At 45.4% G+C, this 20,196-nt stretch overlaps 1 protein-coding gene across 1 annotated transcript in view; it reads left to right on the forward strand.

The window, feature by feature from the left end:
* The window catches only part of CA10 (carbonic anhydrase 10 (inactive)), a 964,183-nt gene that overhangs the window by 402,324 nt on the left and 541,663 nt on the right, over window positions 1–20,196 (forward strand). Inside the window, exon 3 of the mRNA XM_078650807.1 lies at window positions 9,562–9,704. Coding sequence (XP_078506933.1) covers window positions 9,562–9,704 — 143 coding nt within the window. The remainder of the gene's footprint in view (window positions 1–9,561; window positions 9,705–20,196) is intronic.

Consider the following 20,196-nt stretch of genomic DNA (forward strand, 5'->3'; position numbering starts at 1 on the left):
TCTGGACTCGTGCAATAAACTTTGTCGTAGTATGACGATTTTGGTATCAAAAGACCAAAAATGGCTAGTACACTATGTACAAGCATTTTCGTCATATTCCAGTAAAGATTTCACCTCGAAATCGTGATTTTCGTCCTGAACCCTTGGCTTTCATTTTGTGCACAGCAGCCATTTTGAGAGTTGCCCTCACATAGGCTTATAATACAGCTAAATTCGATTCCAAAGGACACGTACACCTTAATTGACTTCTCTCTGACCTGGGCAAGCTGAGACCATTGCCCCAGGCCGAACCTGTTTGGTCAGTTCCTCTCCCAGTGGCCGAATGAGATAGCATCAAGGCACAACATGCCATAAACCCTTTTCATCGCACACACACCCTGCCTAATCTTGCTCACACCTGTCCCTGCTCTTTTCTCTCACTTGCTTTATGATGAGGAGGTGCCCGTTTTTATTGGGGGTACACCGATATCTGATGAAAATGTTGGGCCTTGCCGGGTAATTTATTGTGGGCTGAACAAATTGGAATGTGGGCTTCTCATCATGACTCTGCTTTTTCTTTATAGTGAAAATATGTGAATGGTCTACTGTAAATCCAAGAATGTTTGCCTGAAGCATAATATTTTGTATAAAAAGAGAAGCCTGGCTTTGTAAGATTGAGCAGTCTCCTGAGAATATACACACCGTGTTGTTGTACTTCTAGGACGCCTGTTACTTGGTTGCAGCCAATAAATTCGATCTTTGACTTCACCTAGAAGACTCTGAGTTACTGTGGTCTGAATCAGGAAAGTACTCGAGGTCTTAGGGTGTACCCTGACACCACTGGGTTACCGGTTCGGTACCGGTTATGAAAAACCCAGTACCTCAGCACTCAAGACGGAGTTTCTCCTGATCGTTCCCCACAATCCCTCTGCCCCCATAAATCAATGGCTCAAACAACTTACATTGCTCAACTAGGCCCCACATGTAGTTGATTCAACTAGATCATTAGGCATAACATAGGATGAACCCCTGAATATGCAGATCACATCAGTGCAACCATCAAAGGAGGTAATTACCAACTGAACACAGTAAGGAAAATCAAACCCTTCTTGCCCCCGGGTGACTTTCAGTAAGTAGTCCATTTCCTAGTCTACTTTGGATAGATTATGGGAGGCCACTCCTGCAGGATTACTCGAAGCTAGACTGGCTCCGTTAAAGGCCACTCTGAACTCACCTGTGAGGCTCATCACTGGTTCCAGTAAACCAGACCACATTACACCATATCTAAAACATCTCAAATGGCTCCCGTTTGAAGCAAGGATTCAGTCTAAGATAGCTTGCATGATGCGTAAGGCTCTTCATCATAACACTCTCATCTACCTTGCAAAACAACTCGAACTATCTGGTGGGAGTCATTCTCTAAGAAGTACTAACACTCTATTGTTGAAGCCACAGAAGTTCAACAAAAAACTGCTTTAAACCACTCCTTTTCCAGTCTTGCTCCAAGAATATAGAACGCAATAGATCTGGAAACCAGATCTAACCCATTGACTATGTCCTTCCAAAAAGAATTAGAACTACTGTCGCTCTATAGATACCTTCAACAATAGACCTAAAGTCACTCAGCTTGACTACTTGTCCAGTGTATTTCTCTGGATCCTGAATCTACTAAGCCATTTGGTACATTGTATATACTTCGGTTTCTTGCTTGCTCCTTTTTGCAGATTTATGTTTAACTTGGTTGCTATTTGTACAGCAGTCTGATAGCTGGACAAGTCATGTTGGTGCTATATAAAACTCCCCAAACAAATAAATTAATTAATATGGTTCCTCCTTAAGTTGCTCCTTCCCATACTCATACATTGTGAATTAATACCCAACCCAGTCTTTTGCCATCTGATCGCATCATTGCATCTGCCCTAGTTATTGCTCCAGTCAACAATTTACCTCTGCCAACTACTCTTCAAATGTGCAATCTAATAACCTTAATCCTCTTCCCATTGCACCCATAATTGGAGGCCCGTCGCCAGCTCTGAAACTTCCCCCTGAGGTCACACCATGTGTTGTCTTTATGGGGAATGTACAGACCCTTTCTCAACCTGACACTGAGTCCTGGAACACTCTACAGAATAAAACCATTCATTGGGTGGGCAGAAATACTAGCTTTGAGGAAATGAAAAGTTAGTTGAATTGGGAAGGGAGGTAAATCATTGTCAGGTGACAGTGTAATTATGCCTTTTTAAATCTTGCTGCTTGGTGAAAGTAATTTTGCAAGAAATCAGACCCAGGCAACCACCTACTTCACCTTACCAAGTAATAGCCCTCCCATTGGGCTATTTCTATCACCCCTTGGTTTTAATGGTGGGACATGGTCCTGATACCAATGCTGCCCCGTCTGGTCTTCAGCTCTCCATCCATTGGTTGTCACCATAATCATTTCATCCCCTTGGTGGAGCGGAATGACATTGATTGACATTCAATTTATAAGACCATGACTAGGTCCTTGGCTGATTTCATTTCTATGTTCCCCTGGTCATTTTCCTTCATGAAGACAGACTTTTTGGCTGTACCTAATTCTGTTTATTTCTTACTTTCTTCTCCACCGAGTGTGGTTTGCCAGAGCCAGCTAGGCTCTTTGCTTGTGAACCAGGGACCTTTCCAACCTGCAAGTTTTTATTCTGGAACGCGGCAGGTCTACATTCCAAGTAGTCATTTATTTCTTGGACTGAGTTTATCCAGGATTTTCAGTTTTTCTGTTTCAATCAATCAATCAATCAAGTCATTTATATAGCGCGCTACTCACCCGGAGGGTCTCAAGGCGCTTGGGGGGGGTCCGCTACCGCTCGAACAGCCAGGTTTTGAGGTGCTTCCTGAAGGAGAGGTGGTCCTGGATCAGGCGGAGGTGGATGGGGAGGGAGTTCCACGTCTTGGCGGCCAGGTAGGAGAAGGATCTTCCTCCCGCTTTGGCTCTTCGGATGCGGGGAACGGCGGCGAGGGCGTCGCTGGTCGATCGTAGCTGGCGGGTTGGAGTGTAGAAGGCCAGGCGGTCGTTGCGGTATCTGGGGCCTTGGTTGTGTAGAGATTTGTGTGCGTGGGTGAGGAGTCGGAACGTGATTCTCTTGCTGACGGGGAGCCAGTGCAGGTCTCTCAGCTGTCCGGCGATGTGGCTGTGTCGGGGGATGTCCAGGATGAGTCGTGCTGAGGCGTCCTGAATGCGCTGGAGTCTCTTCTGGAGTTTGGCTGTGGTTCCGGCGTAGAGGGAGTTCCCGTAGTCCAGTCGGCTGGTGACGAGAGCCTGGTTGACCGTCTTCCTGGTTTCGGTGGGGATCCACCGGAAGATCTTCCGTAGCATGCGTAGGATGTTGAAGCAGGACGAGGAGACGGCGTTGACTTGTGTGAAGCACAGACTTGGGCCATGAAACCTATTGACATAAATGGTTTTAAGACATTCCACCAACCCACTGTTCCATTTAACACTGGTAGCTCTAAGGGCGGGTTGGCTATTTTTGTTAAGAATGCATTGCCTTATCGTATGCATAAGACAGAGTCCAACTCACATTATAACTTGATTATTGTTTGGGCAATTTTTCACAATCTTAATCTTATAATTGTTAATCTGTACAATAATGACTTGTCATCTGATGACGCGTTTGTGCTAGCCCAACCTGAACACAATTTGGACAGGTGACATTGTATAGAAGAGAAGGAAAGCCTTTTATGGTGAGGATCTGATTTTAACATAAGTTTATGCATTTTCCCTCCTAAAAGGGTATGTGCCATGGTTAACACTAATAGCAATGACCAAACCCACTTCAGTTACAGTGTACATGCAATGAAACTGGCTGATTTATTGATCAATTTTGACCTTGCGTTTTCCAATGAAGTGTGCATTCCAAGGGTTCCCTTTCATGCAACCTTTAATGGTTGCGGCTACAATACTGTCATTCATTACATTTGTGCTTCACACAACCTTGGACAAATATTATGTTGCTTTACCACCCACCCGTATTGCTATGAGTGATCTGTTTCCTCAAAGTTTAAAACTAAAGCAGGCATGAGGTTTAAAAAATTATCTTGTTACACGCCCACTTGATAATGCTTTGTTATACACCTAAAGTGGGACTTCACTGCATTGGTCAGGTGTCAATGTGGCTACTGTCTTTGAAAAAATGATCACCACTTCTTGGGGTGCCTTTAGGATGGCTCTTATCAAGATCTCCAGTGGGATTAAACAAGTTTAACTCAAATGATGTCCCAGTCCAACTTCCCTAGGCCAAGGTGGTTCAGTAGCAATTGTTTGATAGCCTACAAGCTCCTAATAAAAGCTCTCCATAAGCCTCCAAGTTGCCCCGCAGAAATAATTAGGTGGAGATATGAGTACAGGGTAGCACCGAAGACAAGGAGCAAGGAGTTAAATCATCTAGCATGGGACACCTTGATTGAATCCAATTTGGCCAAGGATATGTCAGCTTTTTTGGGTGTAATTAATGGTCCCTTATTAAAGGACAAGAGTGCTTTGAAATTAAAGTTGGCCATTAATGAGCCTGACTGGGTGGCCCACTTTTCTGAGATGTATTCTCTCCCTACCATGCATGTTCAGGTCTAAAATCCAGGGACAACTTTTGGTTTAAGTAATTTATCATTTCCCCTTGATGAAATCACCATGGCAGTAATGGGCACCAAGTCCCCGGCCCAGATGGTGTCCCCACTGATTTGTTCAAGGCCAGTCTATCTTTGTGGGGTCCAAATCCATGTAGGGTTTTAGGGGCCTGTTGCAGTTCTGGTATTTTGAATTCCTGATCAGAGTCTGTCATCATTCCTATATTTAAGCAAGGGAACCGTTCTTACCTTACCTGTTCCCGCCCCATAGCCCTACTTAATTCACAGTTGAAATTTACAGGGAAAATTGTACTGAGTCGACTTGAAGAATGGGCTAAAGCTTCCAACATCCTTTCAGACCTACAGTACGGTTTTTGCAGAGGGATGGGAACAATTGAGCAGGGGCTCAATCTCAACTTGCTTATTGGCAATATATTCTTTAATTGAAAAAAAGGGCCAGCTGTATCTAGCAAGTATATTTGACTGTGTCCCTTCATAGCCAACGGTGGGCAATTTTATCTGAGATTGAAGTGAACCCACCAATAATTGCCCTCATTAGGGAACTGGATTCCAGGGGAAAGGCAAGGATGCACGTTGGCCATATGCGTGAATACACTTGCACTTTCAAGCTTGAAAGAGGGGTTATACAGGGCTGATTCTTAGCACCTTTTTTGTTTACCCTGCAATTTCACCGCTTAGGTTCCAATTTAGCCAACAACTGTAAAGATCTCCCCCAAATTGTCCACCGATCTATTCCTCGTCTACTGTACGCTGACAATGCTGTCCTTATGTCACTTACTTCCTTGGGCCTAGAGAGACTACTCATCTGCTTTATCAACTACATGACTGAGCCTGATTTGATCGTCAATAAAAGTGAGACTTTTGTTATGAAATGTGGGAGAAAAACAAGGAAGTGCCAACATTTGATGGCCAACTACACTAAGTCAAGCTTTCCCCCACATTCTCCAACCGGGGTATTTTATTTGATGAACACGGTAAATGATCTGCAGCAGTGAATAATAGGAAGTCACACTTTAATAAATCTGTAACCGCTCTTTCAGACTGCACTATTAAATTAAGCAACAAACCTGTGCAAGAGATGCTTACTATTTACAATGTGAAATGTGTCTCTGTTGCTGTTTACAGGGTTGGCATTTGGGGTTATTCCATCTTCAGACGGCCGAGAATGCCCTCCTTAAGAATCTTTGGTCGGTTCCTTAAAAGTATTCCACCACTGTATACCATTCAGATTTGGGGAATATGTTTCTATCTGACCTGATTAAAACTCAGTCAATTCTATTTTGGCACAAAGTATGGACTTCTGAATTTAACGTTTTAAATTGATCACTTATTGAAGACTCATAGGTTGACCGATTTCCATCTTGTACACTGGTTTAAATTAGTCCAACAGTTCTTAACGGACATTGCCCATGCAGAGTATTTTACCAAACCTGAAGCTTTACATAATATTAACAGAAACGACCTTAAGAAATAATGTTTACACTTACTTGAAGAACAAAGGCTGACCCAGGAAATTATGAAACCCAGTGTTAACCAAAATCAGTTGCTTCTTGTAACAAATGGTCTGCAAACTTATCTTAGACTTGTGCAGGATTCTCAACATGTTTCTGTTAACTTGCTTCAGACTAGACATTTTCCACGGTCTAGTTAGCTTGCTGGCAAGTAATGACTGGTTAGATGTTTTGATCAATTGCCCCTGTGACAATTTATCCACACAAGGCACTTTGCACTTTATCCTTTTCTGCAAATGTTATCAAACCTAGTGGAGACATTTTATACTGTCTATCCTTTGTGAACTGAGTTTTAAACAATGTTGCCCTGGACTATTGTATTTACAACAATTGTCTTCTGCTGCAATTTGTTGTAGAATGTGTGTGTTTTTTTAGCATGATTTTATCATAATTATTTATTTGCACATGTATTTTATATTGTATTTTTATGATTTTTGTAATCAAATAAAGCTGATTTTGGTTGATTAATTGAGTATTGAGAAATGTTGCCCCTTTTGTTAAGAATGTATTTATGTGTAGGTCAGTAATCTAAGTCATTGAGTAAGCGATTTAACCTTACTAAAGAGAGCTGAAATTATTTGTTATCAGCTGGCTGAAACATAAAACCAGAAGATTGGGATCAGTGGTTTTGAGAAAAAGATTAGCATAACCTTGCTAACAAACGCTGAATTATCTTCAGAACATTTGAATATAGCTATTTTATATCTATATTTGTTGGCCTCTATTACATTAGGACGGGTTGTTAAGAAAACAGAGTTGTGTATCACACGCTGTGTTAATATATATGGTAAATGCAAGTAGCTTGAAGGATAATCAGCTGGTAGATGATAATGTTTGGCATGATGGTATCTTACTGGGAGTAAGGGTGACATGGTATGGGGAATTTCTTACTGAATTGGCTACCAGATCGTATTCTTTAGACTGGACTTCAATATTCCTAAAATAAAAATTCTAAAAAATGCAAATGCTTACCAAGATGAGCTTTGCTCTGAAACTGAGGTTTAATCCGTATCTAATACAGAATTATTTCCCTCTCCTATAATGTTTGATACTTTTCATAATAATGTACGGGCCTGGTTCACAAAGGTAAACCTACACTTTTGTGTACATTACAATGGTTTGCTATTCACAAATTGATTTATGAGTTGGCTTTTGTATGTGCGGAAATTCCGCACTGTTACAGATACTACTTGTAAATCCTTTTGTGAAAAGCAAACAATTATTTTGTGAATCAGGCTCACATTGTTTAAAGCATGTTGCTTATTATCATCCAAATTACAGTAAATGATAAAAACTATTAACCTATGGCGAGCCTTTTATTACATATAAGGGCACTCTGCTCTTGGGTTAACTCCTTCATTCACATTTCATTATTATTTTTAATTTTTCTCTGATTATTTGATAATTTGACAACATTTCTCAATGTCAGTTCTTAATTATCATGTCCCAACATTTTGCTTTTCTTTATAGTACGATTCATTTTATACCAACACATTTCATGACCTTGGTCCCATCTTCTGGGGAACTTAACTCCTAGAATTCAAAACAACTATTATACATATATCTCAAGGGCTAGATTCTAATACATCATAACACATAATTCTCATCTTGCATGACATAGTTTTAGGACATAATAGATCATCAAGAGCTTCACAAAGCAGACCATACGCTATTTTTCGATATACATTTACATGCTGACCAATCTCCTCTCAAGGTAGAGTATCGAGTACTCGGTGTGTGATTGAGTCCCCTTTTACTTACAAATTTAATTGGGGCAACCCTTATTAGGTGTGTTCATTAATTCCGCTCCAGTCTGAGTACATAGATCCATTAGGTACTAAGATTAAGTTATGGAAGAAAAGAATGATGTGTTATAATGTATTAGATTTGAGCCCCTGGTGTATATACAAAATAATCTGTTTTGAATATAAGCAGAATATATATTTCTCAGAAGATGGAGCCCAAAAACCATTTGGAATAAACAATATTGATCTGTATGGACACTAAAGTGAAACAATGACATTTAGAAAATGAGTTAAGTGATCAAATACTCTGAGGAAACTTTTTAAAAATAATCTACAGGATTTAACACAAGACTAGTGTGCCCTTAAATACAGCAAAAAGATCCCTATTGGTTATAGATTAAGTCAATATCTGAGGTTTAGCCATTCAGCTGCAAAATATAAAATTAATTAAAGTATTCTGAAATATTTTACAAAGCAGCCGAATAAGGAAGAGCTGTGTTTCCAAAGACACAGAACAGCTTAGAAAATTGATAGTCGCTTCTTGACTTCGAAATGCTAGTGAAATTTCTTATATGAATATGTCATTCTTAAAGAATGTATAAATGCTGAAACTTTCAATTCAGTCAGAGACATGTTTTACAAATTTGCTAACAGATTCCAGTAAATTATAAATTTGCTAGAAATAAATAAGGATTACATAGTAAAAACTATTTCCCTGAGAGTATACTTGATTGTGCATTGTTTGTGGGTTGTGCTATCGTATGCATTACCACTATTCAAAAGCACTGTTAGGGATCTTTCTGCAAGGTTTTCAAAGCTGATCTTTGGGAAAATGGGGGATGCAGCAAGAAGAAGCCTTGATAGTTTTGTGGAGGTCTAATCAAGCTCAAAAGTGGGTAATGATCACATGATGGGTTGATAGTAGAGCTTATTTAGACATTCTTACAAACAGCTTGCACAGTGAGAATATACCTCTCTCTGAAAGAAGACCCTAGTTGCTAAGCAAACTATGCTTATGCACCAGGATAAAAGCACAGAACCAACCTCCCAACAATGGTCAATGAGCTAAAAATTCCTTCCATATACAAATAGTGTAGAGATTACAAAATGAATACTGATCAAGATGCTATTGATAAAAAGTGATTAACAGAGCATTGTGTCATTTTGTATGAGGAAGTAGACAATAGAGACTTTGAGAACACTAGGGCATAGGCAATACTGATAAATACTTGTGTAATGCATATCAAGTTTGCTCACATTAATCTTATGTGTCCCGTATTACTATATTGAAGCTGAGCTGGATGACTTAGGTGAACAAGTGAGTGGAAGCTATCCAGAACGTGCATTTCTAAAACAAACAAAAAAGTGTTACAAGAGGTAATATTACTCTAATGGAGAATGTAAATGAAGTATTTTTTGCCCCACGTAAGGCATGACCTGGAGTAAGAGCAGCTACGAGTTGGAATGGGAAGCACTTGTGTAAAAGAAAAATACACATGCAATTTTTGATGATATACTTAAATGTTTTTAGTATTCAAATGATTTTTCAAGTATTATTTTCGATTTCAATAAAAATGCATGATAAATATGTGATTAAGAGGCGTATTAATATAAAAGAATGAATACATGAAATCATTGTGCACATTTTTATGAAATGTTGATCTTTCCTTATTCTTAAATAACAAACCTTTTCATTATTTTTATAGTTCCTTCTTTTTGGGGACTAATCAATTCAGGCTGGAATCTTTGTGCTGTTGGCAAAAGACAGTCACCCATCAATATAAAAACCAGCCATATGATATACGACCCATTTCTAACTCCTTTGCGCATTAACACAGGGGGAAGAAAGGTAAGCAGTAACTGTTAAAATAAAATGATGACTTGTTGGATATTGAGCAAATTTGTGGCTACTGTTTTTTAATTGCATTAACATATGAATTGTATTTTTAAAATCGATTTTAAAAAATTGATTCTATTAACATTTACCAATTTAAAATAATATAATTATCTTAATTAAAATTATACTGTTAATTCTATACACATGTCTATATTTAGAAATGCCTGTGTAGTTTCTGAAAATTATATATATGTAGTTTATAGCAATAATTATATATCGAGATAAACTTAATCATTGGCTGAAGTGGCATAAATTTCGAGCTAAACTCATGAAATGTCTGTAATGTGGCGGATAACAAGTCATGTAACTGTAACTTCTACTCATCCCATATGACATCAGCAATGAAATCGGTATTTGTGAGAAAATCTCTTCACAGGGCTCAAGCATCTTATGGGCATTCCACAGTGGGATTTCCTTATGAAGTATTTACTAGATTTGTGCAGCTTTTTCCGATTTTGTAAATGTCAACTGATTTTCTTATATTACTGGCAGCAGAAATCAGGTTTACGGGTGGAAAAGGGAGGCGTTCACACCCTAAATTGATTGATGTGGAGAGGAAACACAGACTGAATCATGAAATACATTCTTACCCTACCATTTTCTCTTCCCTTTTGAACGCCACCTCCCTAACCAGGAAGCATCCACTCACTTAACCATCAAAATGTAATCTAGACTCAGAGATACAGGTAATCAAAGCTTCAAACTGATGCCTACCATGGACATTGTTAATACTTTAGTACCTGTTTTGGGAATCACACTTATCATGTGCTCTCACCCTGCTCCCATTAGTTACTAACTTCCACATTCTTTTAGTAAGGATTTAGCATGCTACTGCTCTAAAAAGATGTACTGTTTGTCATCATGAACTACTCTTACTTTTGGGAGAAACACTATCTACCCCTTCCAAGATGTACGGATGCTTCCTTTGCTGGTTCCAGTTCTGACCTCGTCTGGTACTGCTTAAACCAGGGAACATTAAGACCTGAAAGAGCTTCTATAGAAAACTTCTGCTCATAAAGAGGCCTACACTGCGGTCCAGCAGGGCTCACACAAATCCTTATCAGTCCGGACCACCAGGACGGCGTATCATCGCAGGCTGCACTCCCGCTCAGCACTTAAGGTGCCCTTACCTCAGTGCACCGAAAGTCACCGTCCCGTGGCGGTAGGCCCGTGCCAGCCGCAGTGTATCCGGTGCCACCAAGTCTGTGCAATGCAAGTCATGGACTCTTTATGATTGAGTCTCGTGATATGCCAGGCGTACGCAGCCATGTCACCTCCGGCAGTATGGAAGAACTGGGACATGTAGCGTCATCGTCCCCGCTTTTATTCGTAATCCAAGTGGGCTGGGTCAGTGTATGCCAGGCCAGCGTAGGGGTGTGAATAATTATCCCTGGGCTCTGGACGGGGTTCATTTCTGAGCTGGACAGGAAACCAACTGATGCGTGTGTCTCTCTGGTATTGTCGGTGCCACACGGTCCACAAGCGACAATGTTGCAATGTTGCATGCACCCGGAGGGCCGGCGTGCACAGAGGGATTGTACAAGGAGTGCAAGACCACTCCGGCTCTTGGCTTATACATGCCAACTGTTGTGTGTGTATCGCTATTGGTGGACCCTAAGCCTAAGGCATAGCCTCAATTGCAGCGCGAACGCCACATCACATTTCCAGAATGCAAGCAGTAGTCAGACTAACATTAGGGATGAAAGCTCCTCTGTCTCAATATATAAGGCGGAAGGACATCTGCACCTCCGACCTGGGTCTTGCATGCGGCAGGCACCCCCCATAGCAGATGATGACGCTCACTGTCACACATGTGCATTGCTTTCATTTCCTGGGGTGTACCTTATTGTGCAATCCATGTCCTTACAGTCATTCATACTTTCATACTTGATCGATTATGGACATGACACATCTGTGTGAATTTGAATGATTTATTTACATTTGGTGGAGTGTTGGAGCTGGAGCAGTACATGGCCATGCAAACCCAACATTACATTGTAGCCCATTGGAGGGCTAGCCAGAGTCATTTAGCGATTGACAAGTACATTGGAAGAGGAAGAGTACTGTACGCAGACTGATTGCTGTGTCATTGGTAAGCAAACAAAATATGGCAGTCCATGTCGAGGTCCAAGGAGAGTGTTGCAGAGTGTTTCGGAAGACAATGGGAGGTGTTGTTACAGGGCATTATGCACAGGGCTGAACCGAGCTGAAACAGGGCATTAGGCGGACTAGATTGCTACTGGCTCCTTCTTAAAACACAGGTGGAATCACCCATATCTTCGTTGTCTATGTCATCTGTCTGACATGTGGGTGCTGATGTTTGGTCTGCAGCACTGTGTGCCACTGACACATCAGGGGCCAGAGATGTGTGTAGAAGTACCAACAGCATTTATCAGCGACTGCCTTAGTGGCAGCAATGCAATGATGAGGATCTGCAGGGCATGGAAGATAACAACAACTTTTCGCTGGTGTGCATACGTGGCAGCCATTCTTTCCGCATACATCTTCTCCATGTTCTTCATAATCCTCATAATCCTCAGCATCTGTGAAAGTTTCTGTGGTACCAAAATTGACATTTTTTTTTTTCGTGTTACATTGCATTTTAAGCATAGAAAATCTGATATTAAATTATACATTTCTCAAAAAGGGGTAAATGTATTATGCTGGCTAGACCAGTGGAAACAGGGAATTATTCTTTTTTTAATATTTTTTTTATAATTTATTGGCATTTCAACAACTTACAATCAAGGAGCACAGAATTGGCACGTGTAAGACAATAATATCACAGTGACTCTTTGTCATGGACACATTAATCAGAGGCTAAGGCACTACCCACCACTCAGGCGATGATGTTGTCAAATAAACAATACACTTCCTCTTCTCAATTATCGTCAATACCCCCCATTCCCACCTCATCTTCAGCAGCAAAAGTCTCATTCTAAGTACTCTGAACCAGGGTCTCCACGTCCGTGTGTTGTGATAGGTCCTCCCGTGTACCCCCGGCTCTAAAACTGAATGTGTGTCACTCGAATCACCATCACCCTGTACAGGCCTCCTCTCCAGGTACAGCGCCCAGTAGTTCTTAGGGTGGTTACGGGGAGGTAGTAGCTCACTATACAGTTCAGTTTGTGTGCAGCAATATAACATGTCATTAGACCATCTAGCTAGTGTCTGGGTCAGCCCCCGCATCCAGGTGAGCGCGACGCATCGTTTGTCAACTAAAAAGGCTATGTCCACTAGCCTCCGTCATGCAGGCGCAATATCCTTAGAGTACCCCAGAAGCGCCAAACAGTGGGGATGGGGTCAACGACAGGTCGGTGACTCTATTCACCTCGTCATATACCGCACGACAGAAGTCTGCGACCTTCGGGAAAAGCCAGGCCAAATGCAAAAAATCAGCAGACTGTACCCTACATCTTTAACAACCGGGACTCTCTCGTAAGCCATATCGAAACAAGCGCTCAGGGGTGTAATAGACCCTATTAAGGAATTTAGTGCATTAGCCGGTGGCGTCCATTAAGGGACACTCTCTTAACATTAGCGCAGCAGTATCTTCATTTTTCCTCAGGGAGGTCAGTGGCTAGATCAGTCTGCCACGCTATTCAGGGCTTAGCATAATACGCCGTCCGCTCTGCTAGTGTGATGCGATATAGGCTCGAAATTAGTTTAGCCGGTGTCTTAGCAGTGACTACGAAGTCTTACGGCAAGACCGTTTGAGGTTCTGTCATATCCTCTCCTAGCAGCCCCCTCAAGGCATGTCTCACCTTATGGAACTGGAAGCAAGGGAGAAGCAGGGCTCCAGAGTCGTCCCCCGGATTTAAATCTTCCCAGGTGCTAGCCTTACCATTAGTGAAGAGGTGGCCCATATTGTTGAGGTTCAGTTTAGTAAGGGCAGACAATGAATGAATGAATGAAAATATTTGTAAAGCGCGCGATGGCCAAACGGCTTCCTGGCGCTGAGAGCTCTAAAGAACCGGACAGACAGGGCCAGGAGGTTAGCGGGGGTAGGCCAGGGCAAAGAGAAAAGTTTTTAGCGCTTTACGGAAATGAGAAAAAATAGGAATCGAACGCATAGAGAGAGGGAGGGAGTTCCAGAACCGGGGAGCAAGAACAGAAAAACGGGTTCCACCAGTGCGAGATTTACGAAAGCGGGGAACAGTGAGAAGGGCAGAAGACGATGAACGAAGAGTTCGGGCAGGGGTGTGAAGGGAGATCAGAGAATTGATGAAAGCCGGTCCAGAGTGGTCAAGGGCCCGGTAAACGAGGCACCCCAATTTAAACAGGGATCTCTGCAAGATGGGCAACCAGTGAAGGGATTTAAGGACGGGGGTGATGTGATGGGTTTTGGGCAAGTGAAAGATGAGACGGGCAGCCTGATTCTGGATAGCTTGTAGGCGGCGGGTTTCATAGGCAGGAATGCCAGCGAACAAGCTATTACCATAATCGAGGCTGGAAGTGATGAGGGCAGAAATAATAATCTTAAGGGAGTCAAGAGAGAAAAAGCGAGAGATTTTCCGGATCATCCGGAGGGAGAGAAAACAGGAGGACACCACGGCACTGACCTGGCCATGCATGGACAGGTCCTGTCTGACCTTGATGCCCAGAGTTTTAACAGAGGGAACGGGGGTGGGGGAAGGGCCAAGAATGGAAGGCCAGAAAGCAGAGGACCAGGGGCTGGATGAGCCGCCAATCAGAACAAGCTCAGTCTTATCTGGATTAAGCTTGAGGTGGTTGGCGCTCATCCACCCAGAAATAAAAGCCATGGTGGAGTGAAAAAAGGATAGAGCGTGAGAAGAGGAGGAAAGGTCAAAAACGAGCTGGAGGTCATCAGCGTAGTTATACACAGAGACCCCCAGCTCAAGAAGAGAGGAAATAAGAGGGTGAATGTAGAGATTGAAAAGAAGGGGAGAGAGGGAAGACCCTTGGGGGACTCCACAGGGCACCGGGAGGGGGGAAGCAGAAAAGCCGGGAAGATGGACAGCTTGAGAGCGACCCGTCAGAAAGGAGGTAATCCAAGAGAGGACAGTACCTCGTATGCCCGCTGCGCTGACACGGCCCAAAAGAATATTATGGTCGACCGTGTCAAACGCAGCGGACAAATCGAGGAGGATTAAAGCCTGGGGAGAATTGACGTCGGCCTTGGCTTTAAGCTCGTCAAGGACGGCTAACACCACGGTTTCGGTCGAGTGACCTGCGCGGAAACCAGCTTGGTGGGATGCCAGAAGCTGGTTCCGTTCAACAAAAGCAGAAAGACAAGAGGTAACATAAGATTCAAGAATTTTAGCGAGATAGGGGAGAAGAGAGATAGGTCTGAAGTTAGAAGGAAGAGAGGAGTCGAGACCAGGTTTTTTAAGAATTGGAGAAACAATAGCAGATTTAAAAGAAGAAGGGACCAATCCGGTGGAAAGAGAGGCATTGAGAAGAGAGAGAGGGGTGTCAGGGCAAGAGGAAAAAAGAGTTTTGAGGATGCGGGCAGGAGCACAATCAGTGGGGGAGCCAGACTTAATTTTAGAAAGCAAAGTTAAGAAGGTGTCCAAAGAGAGGGGAGGAAAAAAAGAAAAAAAAGATTTAGGCGCAGAGAGGACAGAGTGAAGAGGGGTAAAAGGAGTGACCAGGATGTTAGATTTAATATTAACAATCTTCTCAATAAAGAAATCGTTAAGAGAAGAGCAGAGGGCCTGAGAGGGAATGAAGTGAGGGCAGGCCCGATCAAAGGTGGCCAAGTTCTTAACCAAGGAAAAAATTTCTTTGGATTTGTTAGCCGCGAGCGCCACTTGTTCGGAGAAGTAATTTGTCTTGGCGGTCAAGATGGCCTTCTTATACTCTCTATGAAGTAGTTTGTATTTGGCCTTATCGTCCGGGCAGTAGCCACGGCGCCAAAGGCGCTCTGAGCGTCTAAGCTCTAATTTAAGAATCTTAAGCTCCGGGCTAAACCAACGATGAGCCTCATGAGGGCGTAAGGACTTGACTAACTTGAGGGGGGCTACTAGGTCACATGCGGAGGAAAGCCAGTTGTCAACTGCAACAGCCTGAGAATCAGGGGAGATGTCAATTAGATCTGGGGAGGAAGAAGCAAGGGAGTAAGAGAGGGAGGCCAAGTCAACATGGTTCCAGCTACGGGTGAAGACGTTCTTGGGACGACGGGGCTGGTGAGGGGGACCGGTAGTGATAGAAAAAGAGATGAGGGAGTGATCAGACCATGGGCATGGGAGGATGCTGGGAGAGGAAACTATGTCCTGAGATGACCAGACTTGGTCCAGGGTGTGGCCAAGATTGTGGGTAGGGACCAAAACATGTGACTTCAGGTTGAGGCAAAGGAGAGTGGCAGTGAAGTCCTTGGATGCTGAGTTCTCCCTGGGGTCGCCAGGCCAGTAGTTAAAATCCCCCAGCAGGAGTACAGAGGAATTATTCACCACCAACGTGGCGAGAAGTTCCTGCAGGGAGGCCACAAATAGGGGCATGTTCAAGGGAGGGCGGTAAACAAGGACAACAGTGAGAGGTGCAGGCAGGTTGGAGGAGCGGGCAACTAAGAAGTCCACTCCAGCAATGGGTGCTTGGGGGAGAAGCTGAAATTGAATAGTGGAACGGACAATCATGGCAACACCCCCCCCGATTTTGTCTGCGGGGCGATCGGCCCGGAGGACATAATAAGAATGGGGAAGGATGGCAAGGATGTCAGGAAGGGAAGCCTCCGAAAACCAAGTTTCCGTAAGGAACAGGAAATCTGGGGAGTCTGTGGTAAGAAGGTTGAACAGGTCAAGCTGGTGTTTGCCTGCCGAGCGAGTATTGAGGAGGTAGGCAGAGACAGTGTGAGGGGGAGATAAGTGACTAATAGGGAGGGAGTCGATATCCGACGTAGGCAAGGGAGTGATGAGGTGTGGCAACACAACAGGGTCTGAGTGCGGAAGATAAATATCTAGTGCAACAAGGTGCTGCATAAGAGTGTGAGGAAGAGGCACCTTAGTGAAACAAGCAAGGAGTTGTGCAGACGTATATGACAATAGAGGGGCAGGGGGTGTGGCCCCTGGACCCGGCCTGTCGCGGACCGGCGCAGACGGGCTTGACTTAGGCGCAACTTCGGCGCGCCTTCGTCGCGCCCGCTGCGCTCGTCCGCTGCGCGGCCGGGATTGAAGTGCCATAAGTAGGGAACAGGAAGTAGCAGGGCGTGGCGGGGGGTGGAGGGACAGAGGAGCTGCCCCGCCAACCAGAGAGCAGCCCAAGATGGTCACCACGCCCGTCCCCGCCCTCGTGACCTGCCCGTCAGAGGGGGAGGGAGCGCTCGGCGTGGGGCGCTCTGGCGGCAACAGGAGAGGGAATCCCAAAAACGATGAGGGGTGCGCGATGACCTCGGCGCAGCCCCTGAAGCAAGAAGCAAGTAAGTTAAAAGTGTCCAGGCACTAAGTAAAACAAAGGTTGCGCCGCGCCTCAGCGGCGTTGTTGGTCCCGGCGGGGCCTCGGGAGAACTGTGAGGTCAGTAGAGCTAAGGCGGGACTCGCCTTGCAGGAAGGTATTGCCGGGGGGGAGGGACAGAGGAGCTGCCCCGCCAACCAGAGAGCAGCCCAAGATGGTCACCACGCCCGTCCCCGCCCTCGTGACCTGCCCGTCAGAGGGGGAGGGAGCGCTCGGCATGGGGCACTCTGGCGGCAACAGGAGAGGGAATCCCAAAAACGATGAGGGGTGCGCGATGACCTCGGCGCAGCCCCTGAAGCAAGAAGCAAGTAAGTTAAAAGTGTCCAGGCACTAAGTAAAACAAAGGTTGCGCCGCGCCTCAGCGGCGTTGTTGGTCCCGGCGGGGCCTCGGGAGAACTGTGAGGTCAGTAGAGCTAAGGCGGGACTCGCCTTGCAGGAAGGTATTGCCGGGGGGGAGGGACAGAGGAGCTTCCCCGCCAACCAGAGAGCAGCCCAAGATGGTCACCACGCCCGTCCCCGCCCTCGTGACCTGCCCGTCAGAGGGGGAGGGAGCGCTCGGCGTGGGGCGCTCTGGCGGCAACAGGAGAGGGAATCCCAAAAACGATGAGGGGTGCGCGATGACCTCGGCGCAGCCCCTGAAGCAAGAAGCAAGTAAGTTAAAAGTGTCCAGGCACTAAGTAAAACAAAGGTTGCGCCGCGCCTCAGCGGCGTTGTTGGTCCCGGCGGGGCCTCGGGAGAACTGTGAGGTCAGTAGAGCAATACACCTATATCCCTACAGGGACTAAGCCACGAGCACCAGGCCAATTTTGCTCCCGGAGCGTATAGCAGCGAGCAAGCCTGAGCGTCCATAAGGTGATGCCAGGCATGCGTCACGACGTTTAGAGAGTCTAGGATGCCCGTCCGACGGTCTATTGGTCGGGGCATCAGCGCCGGCAACGGAGTCAGATCGGCCACTATTGCTTCGATCCGCAGGTGCAGTGCGTCAGCCGTGCCATGCATCCACGCATACGCTTGTGCGCCCTGAGCAGCTCGACAATATGGCTCAAACTCCGGAGCATGAAGGCCGCCCACTTCGTAGGGGCGGATGAGGATGTCCCATGCTACCCTGGGCTGGGCTGTTTCCCAGCCCACGCCAGGCGCAACACCAGAGCATGAAGCTGCGGAGAGAATGCTCCCGATAAGGCCATAGGAATATTACTGAAGAGGAATAGAAAGCGGGGCAGAACTATCATTTTCAGCAATGATATGCGGCCCATTAATGAGAAGGGAAGTCCTATCCATTTATTCACATCATCCTCCAGCTTGGAAATCGCTACCCCGTAATTCTCCCTGAGGACCACCTTCGAGTCCGTACGTAGCCGGATACCCAAGTAACGGACCGAATCAGTTGTCCACTGAATGGGATATTCCGAATCAACTCTCCTAGTGGCAGGGGTAAGCGGAAACATTATGCGCTTACTCCAATTTACTTGTATCCCTGAAAGCGAACTGAACAGTACCACCTCTCTCAGAACCGTCGAGAGGTTGTCCTCCGGCTGTCGCACATAGAGCAGAGTGTCATCCACATACGTGGATACTATCAAGTTGTACGCGGGAAATCGAATACCACAATGACCATAGTACTTGCGCAAAGCACAGGCAAGAGGCTCCGCAACTAAGGCGTATAGGAGAGGTGAAAGGGGGCAGCCCTGTATGGTACCACGGCCGATAGAGAAGGGCTCAGTCATGAGCGAACCTACGCGGACCCGCGCCATACGGGAGGCATAGAGTGTGTTCAGTAGCTGGATGAAAAGGTCACCTACACCCATGCGATGCAGCACCATGCGAAGGAAAGGCCACTCAACCGAATCGAAGGCCTTTTCCATATCCAGGAAAACTGCTACAGCAGGCACATCCTGGCGCGTGTGGTGGAATGCCGCAAACACGGTCCGCAAGTTATAGGTCAGGTTGCGGTTGGAGACAAAGCCTGCCTGCTCGGGAGGTACAATCGTAGGAATCAGCGGGCTGAGGCGGTTGGCGATGACCTTCGCGAATGTCTTCGCGTCTACATTGAGCAGAGACAACAGCCGATAGGAAGCGCAGTCCTCAGGAGGCTTCCCGGGTTTAAGGATAGCTAGAATAATAGCTTCCCGCATTGTTGGCAGCATTTCCTCCACTTCCGCCATCTGCTCGATAAATGTCAATAATTTGGGTATCAGTAAATCAGAATACGTTTTGTAGAATGAGGCCGGAAAGTAATCGCTGCCCGGAGCACTGCCAGCCTTCATTGACGACAGTGCCCAAACAACTTCTTCTCTCTCAAATGGACGAACTAAGAACTCACGATGGCTATTGGTTAGCCAGGGTAACTGGATATGCGTTCAATAATCAAGGATACGTTCCTCCGGAGCCGGTCCCCTGGAGGCGTATAGTTCAGCGTAATAATCCCCAAAGCGTGCCGCCACCTGTGCCTCAGTCAACTCCTCTCCAGTTAGCGGGGATCTCAATGCGGGAGACGCCGCACAGTGTCTACGCTGCTTCGCCATTCGCGCCAAAACTGCCCCCGGGCGCCCCCCTCTCCATATGATCTGGCAATGGCATATTTCCCAAGGTGTTTAACCTCTGCGTCCGCCTCATCATGATATTCGCAAATTGTTTGAGCAAAATCCCGAGTCAACTCTGCACCAGAGTCATTGAGGAGACGTGCTTCAATATTCTTTAGTCTGTTTTCCAGTAGGGACAGGCGGTCTCGTATGGATTTAAGGACACCCACATGTTTTGAGATAGCAATTCCGCGCAAATAAGCCTGAAAGGCTTCCCAGACAGTCAGAAAAGAATCTGCTGAGCCCTCGTTCCTGTCCTCAATGGCAGTCGCCAATTCTTCCCGAAAGGCGTCGTCCAACAGCGCGTATGGGGGAGACGCCAGGAAAAAGGGGGAGGACGTCTCGCCAGGGCTCAAAGAGTAACAAGCACCGGGGAATGGTCCGAATACGTGCAGGGCAGTGTCACACACGATTGCACCATGGAGAGGAGAGGTGAGGTGAGTAACCAATAA

Source organism: Lissotriton helveticus, chromosome 7 (assembly GCF_964261635.1).
Source record: "Lissotriton helveticus chromosome 7, aLisHel1.1, whole genome shotgun sequence".
Taxonomy (NCBI): Eukaryota; Metazoa; Chordata; class Amphibia; order Caudata; family Salamandridae; genus Lissotriton; species Lissotriton helveticus.